A 10,393-nucleotide genomic window follows, 5' to 3' on the forward strand; every position below is an offset into this window, starting at 1 on the left:
CTGTTTTTCTGGGCTGTATCTTATATCTGGTACCAAATATCATTCTTGTGGAGTGCATATTACGAATGTGAGAGGCTTAAACACCAAATCGGATGAAAGATATATATGGGAGCTATAGCTATATCTGAACCGATTTTCTCCAAATTTGACACACTTGCTTCTAGGCTGAACTCGGTTGGGTGTGCCAAAATTCAGGTAATTTGGACTGATAGTGGATATTTGGTGCACATTTAACCCGAAATCGGATGAAGATATATATGGGAGCTATATCTAAATTTGATCCGATTCTCACCAATTTCAATAGGGTTCGTCCTTGGGCCAAAAAAATATTGTTTGGAAAATTTCATCTCAATCGGATAATAAATGCGACCTGCATTTTGTTCACAAGAATACATGGACATACGGACGGACGGACGGACGGACGGACGGACAGACGGACTGACATGCATAAATCGACTCAGAAAGTGATTCTATGAAGGTTCTCAAAAGTAACTATGGGTCTATCTCGTTTCCTTCTCCATGTTACAAACAAATGCACAAAGACATAATACCCTTACCACTATGTGGTGTAGGGTATAAAAATATGAACTTAATGGGTTCTCCAACGCACAATTTAAATTACAAAACCAGTAAAGAAAGTCTTAAAGTCGGGCGTATTACCCATTTGGTGCACAATTAATTTGAAATCTGATAAAGATATATATGGGAGCTATATCCAAATCGGAAGCGATCTCGATAAAATTTGGCAAAGATATTTCTGAGCTGTATTTGATATATTTCCTTGAATATCGTTGTTACGGAGTGCATATTACGGCTGTGGGTAACAAATATGACAAATCGGATGAACAGTATATATGGGAGCTATGGCTATATCTGAACCAATCTTCACCAAATTTGACATACTAGCTTCTAGACTCAATTCGGTAATCCGTAAGTGCCAAATTTTATCCAATTTGAGCAAATATTAGAAGTTTGGTGTACAATAAAAGGTAAATCGGACGAAGTTATATATGGGAGCTATATCCAAATCTGAACCGATCTCTATAAAATTTAGCAAATGTATTTCTGGGATGTATTTGATATATTTCCCAAATATTGTTGTTACAGAGTGCATATTACGGCTACGGAGGACAAAAATAACAAATCGGATGAACAATATATATGGGAGCTATAGCTATATCTGAACCGATTTCGATCAAATTTGGCACACTTATTTTCAGATCTAATCTGATCGTACGTGCAAAATTCCATACTATTCGGACTGTATTACACGTTTGGTGCACAATAAAAGGCAAATCATACGAAGATATATATGGGAGCTATATCTAAATTTTGACCGATTATCTCCAATTTCGATAGGGTTCGTCCTTGGGCCATGATTTGTGCAAAATTTCATCTGTACTTTGTTTACAAAAATACATTGACAGACGGACGGATGGACATGCATAATTAGACTCAGAATGTGATTCTATGCATCTATGCATCAAAAGGAACTATGGGTCTATCTCGTTTCCTTTTGCCTGTTACAAAAAAGAAACACAAAGTCATAATACCCTGACCACCTTGTGATGTAGGGTATAAAAAGTTGGATCATCTCACGGTTACGTTACGTTACGATTCGCAGCATCTTTAAAAAAGTACAATTCAATGTTGCCACCAGCCCATAAACCGCACCAAACTGTGACTTTTCCTTTAGAAACTTTTTTATTCCGATCTACTATTTGATGTAGGTTCCTGTAGTGGATTACTCCAATTTTCGACATTTTCCTCCATATAGCGGGTCCGGCCTCCGAAAGTATCTGTAATTCGATATTTTCAATTATTACACCTTCTGATAAAAAATGCGCCATATAAGTCCAGGTCTGGTATGTAACCCATGTGTGTTTGAAGTACCTAGCCAAATCGTTATCTGACGCATTCGCCTTATATTTTTTTTTGGATAGTGCTAAAAAGGTAATGTTTAATTTAATAATTATCTTATTTTTTATTTAATATTTATCAAACAAAAAATATACAAAAAATTAGCTCAAAAATAATTGTTGAAAATTATCTGTACATGCCTTTTTATTGATGTTTCAATCACGACAGAGAACACACAAACGCAAGTGTGTAAACACACCTCGTACTCGGTATTTATTCTTACTATAGGTTTCTAGTACCAAAGTTTGGTATTTCTCTTTCGGTATGACGATCTCTATATAGTCTCCATATTGGCCGCATGATTTGAACCTGGATAACTGTAATAAGAAAATTCTAGAATTAATTGTTAGTAGCACCCGTAAAACTAACCAACTATTGACAAAAACAATAACAAGCTGAGATATGACGAAACAAACGTTGGAAGATTTAAGCCAGAGATAAAATTGACAATTATCAAAACGCCATGAACAAAATATATAGACATGGTGGAGAAGACAAAGGGTTTGAAAAGTTTGGACTGAGTCTGAAAAGTGAAAGCCGCAACAATATATTGGAAATGAGGATCCTTTCAACTGAACACTTCTAGAAATTATAACATCTTCAAAAATTTAAATCAATCGCATGATTATTGGCTCTGAAAAATACTCAAAACACCATAATATTTTATAGGCAATAGAACCTAACTATTTTTTGAATTTCTATAGTCCGATAAAGACCTTTACCTTTTCTATTGTTTATACTTTATTGTTATATATATTATAATTAATATTAAATATTTTAATTCTTTTACTCACCCTTCATAGAGTTTCCGAATTCAAGACGTTTGAAAAAGCACAGAGTAGAACAAATCCCAAAAAAGTATTCTCAATTTTAAACTTTTGCAGATAACTACCAAAAAATTTAATTAATAAGTACAAAGTAATGAATATACCCAATTTCGATATGGCAATAACTTAGCAGTGGCAGAGTCATTAAAGAGAACCCACAGTCTCAATTAATTGATTGAAATAAAAATTCCGAAAATGCTTAGCAAAAAGTGTACACAAATGGATACCCATGAGCAACATTTAATAATAACATGCATTGGCATATTTATTGTACCTCTGATTTATTTATATTTTTAAACAAATTAATTTACATTCTCCGATATGGGAGTTAAAGCAACATACCTATACAAAATATATTTCCTTGTATTAAATTCCGTCAATACGTACTAGATCAAACCTAGGAGAAAATTCCTAATGTGCATATGTATATTTATCAAATTTTATTTATTAAAAACCTTGTGGGGAAAAAACTTCTGTGGTTTCGAATTACTTCATTATGTAGTTATAGCTTAATAACATAATATATATATAATATGATTCAACTTAGGTCTAGATATACCGCCTTTCAATTTCTTTTGCATTTCCCAACAATTACAACATAGAACAAATTCGTTATGTAACCCAAATAAAGAAGGCAATTCCCCCCTCTTCCACGCATTTTATAAATTTTAGGATTACGATTCCTTGATATTCGTGCATTCTATGTATATAGTACATGCTTCAAAATTACTGATAACAATACGACGATTATTTTAGTGGAGAATGTTAAGCCTCATGCGAGTCTCCAAAAGGGTTCTTTTGGTCCTTTTTATACACCACATAGTGGTAAGGTAATTTGATAAAAATCGGTTCGGATAAAGCTATAACACACATATATATGTTTCATCCGATTTGGAATTTTTAGGTCCCTCACATGCGTAATATGCACTCCACAACAATAATCTTTGGTACAAGATATCAGATACAGAATAGAAATTAGTGCCTAAAATTTTGAAAAGATTGGTTAAGATTTGGATATAGCTCCCATATTTAGCTTCATCCGATTTCCGGCTTATTGTGTACCAAATCGCTAAAATCATCCCAAACGGAGTGAATTTTGGCACCTCCGATGGAATTCGGTCTAGAAGTAGGTATATAAAATTTGGTGAAAATCGGTTCAGATATATGGGAGCTATATTTGTTTCATCCGAATGGGATTCTTCAGATTGAGCAGAAAGGACACACGAAAGTGTTTTTTGAAAATTGGAACTTTAAGGCCACGAAAAGTTCTAGAGTGATGCTAAACTTCTAAAAAGGAACCATTTGGTTTTAAGTGAACGGATGTAGTTTAAAACTTTAAATTTCCTTTCTATTTCTGTGCCGTAAATTATTTTCATTTAAAAAGTTTACTTTTTGTGGGGGATGTACTAGAACGAGAGGACCTATATTTTCCATCGCCGAACTCGATCTAAGTTTAATAATAACGTTATGATGTACCAAGTTCGGATGAAATCGGATACTCCCTTCGAAAGTAATCGTGCACACCAGTCAGCTAGACAGACAGAATGGCGGCCACCGTTAGAACGACTCCAAATATCGTGAAACGGATTAATTCCAAAACACATATGGTCTAGAATTGGTATTTGGTATATACAAAAGGTCCCCAATATTTGGGCTATATTTCCCAACAATGAATATGGAGCTTTGAAATTTTATAGAGAACTTTGGATTACTTTAAAAATCATTGGATAAAAAAATGGGTCATGTCGGCCCACGATTTTTATACCCTACACCACAAGGTGGTCAGGGTATTATGTCTTTGTGCATTTGTTTGTAACAGGCAAAAGGAAACGAGATAGACTCATAGTTCCTTTTGATGATCTGCATAGAATCACATTCTGAGTCGATTTATGCATGTCTGTCTGTCTGTCTGTCTGTCCATGTATTTTTGTAAACAAAGTACAGGTCGCATTTATTATCCGATCCAGATGAAATTTTGCACAGATCATTTGTTTGGCCCAAGGACGGACCCTATTGAAATTGGAGATAATCTGTCAAAATTTGGATATAGCTCCCATATATATCTTCATCAGATTTACCTTTTATTGTGCACAAAACGTGTAATATCAGCCCGAATTGTATGGAATTTTGGATATACACACAAATTAGGCCTGAAAATAAGTATGCCAAATTTAATCGAAATCGGTTCAGATATAGCTATAGCTCCCATATATATTGTTCATCCGATTTGTTATTTTTGTCCTCCGCAGCCGTAATATGCACTCTGTAACAACAATATTTGGGGAAATGTATCAAATACAGCTCATAAATACATTTGCCAAATTTTATCGATATCGGTTCAGATTTGGATATAGCTCCCATATATAACTTCGTCCGATTTACGAATTGAGTCTAGAAGCTAGTATGTCAAATTTGGTGAAGATCGGTTCAGATATAGCTATAGCTTCCATATATATTGTTCATCCGATTTGTTGTATTTGTTACCCACAACCGTAATATGCACTCCGTAACAACGATATTCAGTGAAATATATAAAATACAGTTCAGAAATATCTTTGCCAAATTTTATCGAGATCGGTTCAGATTTGGATATAGCTCCCATATATATTTTTATCCGATTTTAAATTATTTGTCACCAAATGGGCAACACAAGTCCGAATTTAAAACATACAAATACTTCGGCATAACTTTAAATTATAATTATAATCATAGCGCGTATGATTGAATTCTCCCATAAAAACTTTTAATTGTTATGTGGAGCTCTACTAAATTAGCAAAGTGGTGTAGGGTATCATAAAGTCGGCCCCGTCCGACTTTAAGACTTTCCTTACAGGTTAAAGAATATATTACGTTTCAGTCATATATTTGCTGGAAAGGAACAGTGTTTTCTAGTCACCTACCAGAAGCAAAAAATTAATTTAGTTTTAATAAGTGTCTTGCACCTTAATTCTGGAACCCATAACATTTTGTTTGGTTTATTTCAAATACATCGTAAAAAGCATTCTTAAACTAATTAAAAATTAGTTGTACTATTATTGCAGACAGTAGACATTGATATTTTGCGTTCCTTGCGCCATCTCTTGTGCAACTTTAATACTGGCCATAACATTGCAACTAGAATACCTGAAACGGATTTGATTTTATATTTGCACGAATTACGAACAAGTATCAAAGATAAATTACCAATAATTGTCAAATGTATCAAGAGATGAAGAAAAAGAGGTAAAAATGGTCCGCGGTTAAATAAGCCCGAGATGAAATGTCGAAGTGCTACGAGGCCATACAGCCAACAGCCAATGTATGTCAAATAGACAAAGGGGCTCAATAATTTAAGTTTATTCTGGAAGAAAAGAAAAAAAAAAACCATAAATTAATATTTTAAAGAGGAGGACCAAAAAAAAAAAAAATTAGAGCTAAGTTAGTAATATAAGTTATATACAAAAACGTATTTTTATACCCTCCTCCATATTATGGAGTTTCATTTCGTTCGTAATACCTCTAAATGTGCATTTTTGACCCCACAAAGTATATATATTCTTGATCATCATAAAATTCTACAGCGATTTAACGATGCCCGCCGGCCTGTCTCTCTGTCCGTTTGTGTAATTCACTCTACCTTCCGAACGAATTGTAGTAGCTTGATAAAATTTTACTGAGGTGTGCATATATATGTATGGTACAAATTTGTAAGTTTGCAATGGGTTCTACGTCCCCCATATAACAGTACCTCCCTACATTCGGTATTGATGATTTTTATAACATTATTCATCGGAATTATTTCAAATTTGGTATTTATTAAACCATTACAAATGGTTTATAACAAAAATTGTATGCAGGTTAACGTCTTCGTATAGACCCCAATATAACGGTAACTTCCTATATTCGGTATTTTTATGACTTGAACAGGGTTTTCAACGTTTTTATAGGCTCTACCATGCATAGTATGGAGGGTATTTTAAGTTCGTTATCAGTTTGTAACACATCGAAATAATAATTTTGGACCTTAGAAAGTATATACAGGGCTGCCCATATTCGACGGACCCACCAGGCAACGCCATAACTTTTGACAGAGATGTCACATCGCTTAATGACATACCGCGTTTGAAGCGTCCGTCCAAGCAGAGTTTTACCATGAACCTATACACGCCATGCGAGGGCTCTGAAATTTACATTGAACAGAAGAAGTCAATTGTGAAAACTCAACGTGGTTTTAAAACATTAAAAAATGTTAGAAGTGCGCCTTCTAAGAACACCATTAAACATTTATACGAAAAATTTTCGACTGATAAGGCTCTTTCTAATCCGAAGAGGCCATATAAAAGTCGGCCAAGGCGATCGGCCGAGAATATCGCTGCCGTACAAGCCAGTGTTGACAGGTCCCCAAGAACATCCCAAAAACGCCGTTCTCAGCAGTTGGGCATGGCTCGGTCCACTGTACAACGGATTTTTCGCATTGATTTGCATTTGTTCCCGTACAAAATTCAATTGACGCAAAGAATGTTGCCTGCGGACAAGCCTCGTCGATTGGAATGGGCACAAAGGGCCCAAGGTCCGTCGAATATGGGCAACCCTGTATGTATATTGTTGATCAGCGTAATATTCTAAGACATGTCTGTCAGTCCGTCTGTAATGTAGAGACAAAACGAATTAAGATGGGAAGGCCGGTTCAAGATCGAAAATGGGCTATATCGGTCTACGATATCATATAGCCCCCATATTACGGTACCCTCCGATATTCGGAATTTGATGATGTAAGCAACATTTTTCAATGTCTGAAATTCTACGCAAGGACTTCTTTGTAGGTGCTTTACCCCTTGAAAAAGAACTGTCCACATTGTGAGATAAAAAACTGCAACAAAGTCAAACGCCATAATTTTTACATTTTTATACCCTACAGCACTATGTGTTGGGCGCATTTTAAGTTTGATTGGGCCAAATAAGCCAAGTAAGACCTCGAAATATTAGTTTCGCACATAGCAAAGTGTATATGGATCTTCCTATCTCTTTTTTTTCTAATTTCCAAATTTCTTTCTAATTATGTATTATTTGTATACCCTACACCACAAGGTGGTCAGGATATTATGTCTTTGTGCATTTGTTTGTAACAGGCAAAAGGAAACGAGATAGACCCATAGTTCCTTTTAATGATCTGCATAGAATCACATGCTGAGTCGATTTATGCAAGTCCGTCCGTCTGTCCATTTATTTTTGTGAGCAAAGTACTGTTCGCATTTATTACCCGATCCAGATGAAATTTTGCACAATTCACCCTACGAACCCTATTGAAGTTGGAGATAAAAAAATTAAAAATTTAGATATAGCTCCCATATATTTCTTCGTCCGATTTGCCTTTTATTGTGCATCAAATATCAGCCCGGCTGGGATGAAATTTTGTACATACAATCAAATTAGGCTTGAAAGTAAGTGTGCCAAATTTGATCGAAATCGGTTCAGATGTAGCTATAGCTCCAATATATATATAATATATATATATATTGTTCACCCGATTTGTTATTTTATTCCCTTCGCAGCCGTAATATACACTCTGTAACAACAATATTTGGGGAAATATATCAAATACAGCTCAGAAATACCTTTGCTAAATTTTATCGAGATCGGTCCGGATTTGGATATATCTCCCATATATAACTTCGTCCGATTTTCTTTTTATTGTGCACCAAACGTCTAATATTTGCCCAAATGGGATGAAATTTGAGTCTAGAAGCTAGTATGTCAAATTTGGTGTAGATCCGTTCAGATATAGCCATAACCACATATATTGTTCATCCGATTTGTTTTATTTGTTACCCACAGCCGTAATATGCACTCCGTAACAACGATATTCAGGGAAATATATGAAATACAGCTCAGAAATATCTTTTCCAAATTTTATCAAGATCGGTTCAGATTTGGATATAGCTCCCACATATATCAAATGGGCAATACAAGTCCGAAAAGTGTCGTCTTTGTCATTTTATTTTTTGGATTCATAGCAACGGCTTTCGAAATTTCACTTACCTTTTCAATGCCCACTATCAAAGTAATGGAGAAACTAAACAGCAACAATATATATACTAGAACGCAGCTCAAATAGCCCAACATCAAATATTTGGTAACTTCTAAAAATTATTTTATTAATTAAATCTGTCAGTGAAGAAAAAGTATTGAACTTGACTAATAACTACTGCTTTACCATAATCTTCCACCGCATCGAAATTATTTTTTGCAACCACAACTATTGTAGCAATGACAACAGCGATTCCAATAAAGCTCAGAACTAAATGTAAATAGGCTGAGAATCTGGACAAACATTTTAAGCGACCACTGGACATGTTTTTTATTTTTTGGAATGAACACAAATCTAGTATATTTCTTATATATCTGTGTTTTTGGTGGTGTTATTTCGCTGAGTTGCGTAGCCTTTTGTCACTGTCAGACGAGATGGAAAGTGTTTCTGAACTGAGACATTTAACGCACAAAGACGATGTGTGTTTTGGCAAACTCAAGTGGCGGACAAAATTAATGGGTATTTTATTATTTTCATTCAGCTTATTTTTATTCTCTTTATTTTGGACAAAAAACGCCAGGAGAGAATATATGCATATGCATATACGAATAAAAAATACGGGCATACGTATACTTTTCTTGATGCCTTGCCCATATTGTCGGCAAAAGTGAAACGCATTTGTGCCAACAAACAAAAGGGGAAATATTAAAAACTTGATTGTAAGACTTCAGTTATTGAAGGTTCATATAGCAGGCGTTGGTTTTTTAACTCTACTTATTAAAATTTTGAATATTTCGATTATCTGCCCACATTTTCTGTATCTTTCCCATACACAAGCTTAAATTTGGAATAACCATAACTCTAATTATATACGAAACAAGTAAAAAAACTGTAAATCCGGCGGGGCCGATCTTTGAATACACTCTGCCATTTGGAAAGAATTTGGCAATTTTCTTAAAAATACCGAATGTAGCCCGTTTATTAGGGTCTATATGATGAGGTGGACCTGCATAGGCAACTTATGTCGTAAGCCATTACCATATTCAAATGCAAAACTTGAAAAAAATCGGTGAAAATATAGCTAAAATCATCAAAATACCGAATTTCGCGGGGTACCGTTATAAGGGGGCTATACGAAGTCGTGGACCTGCACAGACAACTTTCTGTCATAGGCTGTAATATCCATTTCGATCTTCATCTACCAGATTTCCGGTGAATAATGTCGCTCCAATCACCAAAATACCGAATATCGGCAGGTACCATATATGGCTAGACCAAAACGTGGACCTACATGATCCATTTCCAATACCAAAAGTCTTGCAGACATAATACACATTTAAGTAAAACTGTATCAACCTACTTCATTTCGTTCGGAAGCTAGAGTGATTTCCACCGACAGGCAGACCGCAGACGTATAGACGGACGGACATCGCATAGAATTTTATGCTGATCATGAATATATATACTTTGTGAGGTCTAAAATGTATATTTCGAGGTGTTACAAACGGTATGACAAACTTAATACAGGGTTGCCCATATTGAATTTTGTACGGGAACAAATGCAAATCAATGCGAATAATCCGTTGTAAAGTGGACCGAGCCATGCCCAACTGCTCAGAACGGCGTTATTGGGATGTTC

The 10,393-nt window shown here is 35.1% G+C and overlaps 1 protein-coding gene across 2 annotated transcripts; it reads right to left on the reverse strand.

Moving 5' to 3' along the window:
- Positions 1-5,740: 5,740 nt before the first annotated feature.
- On the reverse strand, positions 5,741-9,345 carry LOC109613033 (uncharacterized). Of its 2 annotated transcripts, none has more exons than XM_059124597.1 (4): positions 8,941-9,345; positions 8,766-8,863; positions 5,931-6,087; positions 5,741-5,870 (listed from the first exon to the last, which is right to left on the reverse strand). In XM_059124597.1, exons 1-4 carry the CDS (start codon positions 9,077-9,079, stop codon positions 5,761-5,763), a joined length of 504 nt encoding a protein of 167 aa, XP_058980580.1. In that variant the 5' UTR covers positions 9,080-9,345; the 3' UTR covers positions 5,741-5,760. The 2 variants fall into 2 exon arrangements, with proteins under 2 accessions (XP_058980580.1, XP_058980578.1); XM_059124595.1 differs by having other exon boundaries at positions 8,766-8,866; positions 8,941-9,322.
- Positions 9,346-10,393: the final 1,048 nt, after the last annotated feature.

The sequence above is a fragment of the Musca domestica genome, unplaced genomic scaffold (genome assembly GCF_030504385.1).
Source record: "Musca domestica strain aabys unplaced genomic scaffold, Musca_domestica.polishedcontigs.V.1.1 10, whole genome shotgun sequence".
NCBI lineage: Eukaryota > Metazoa > Arthropoda > Insecta > Diptera > Muscidae > Musca > Musca domestica.

What these genes read in the sequence shown, in the direction of transcription:
- LOC109613033 (XM_059124595.1), bottom strand. Translation starts at nt 9,079, where the DNA reads ATGTCCAGTGGTCGCTTAAAATGTTTGTCCAGATTCTCAGCCTATTTA. An exon ending in CGATGCGGTGGAAGATTATG is followed by an intron (nt 8,867 to 8,940) that starts GTAAAGCAGTAG and finishes AATAATTTTTAG; the next exon opens with AAGTTACCAAATATTTGATG. An exon ending in GATACATTTGACAATTATTG is followed by an intron (nt 5,871 to 5,930) that starts GTAATTTATCTT and finishes AATCCGTTTCAG; the next exon opens with GTATTCTAGTTGCAATGTTA.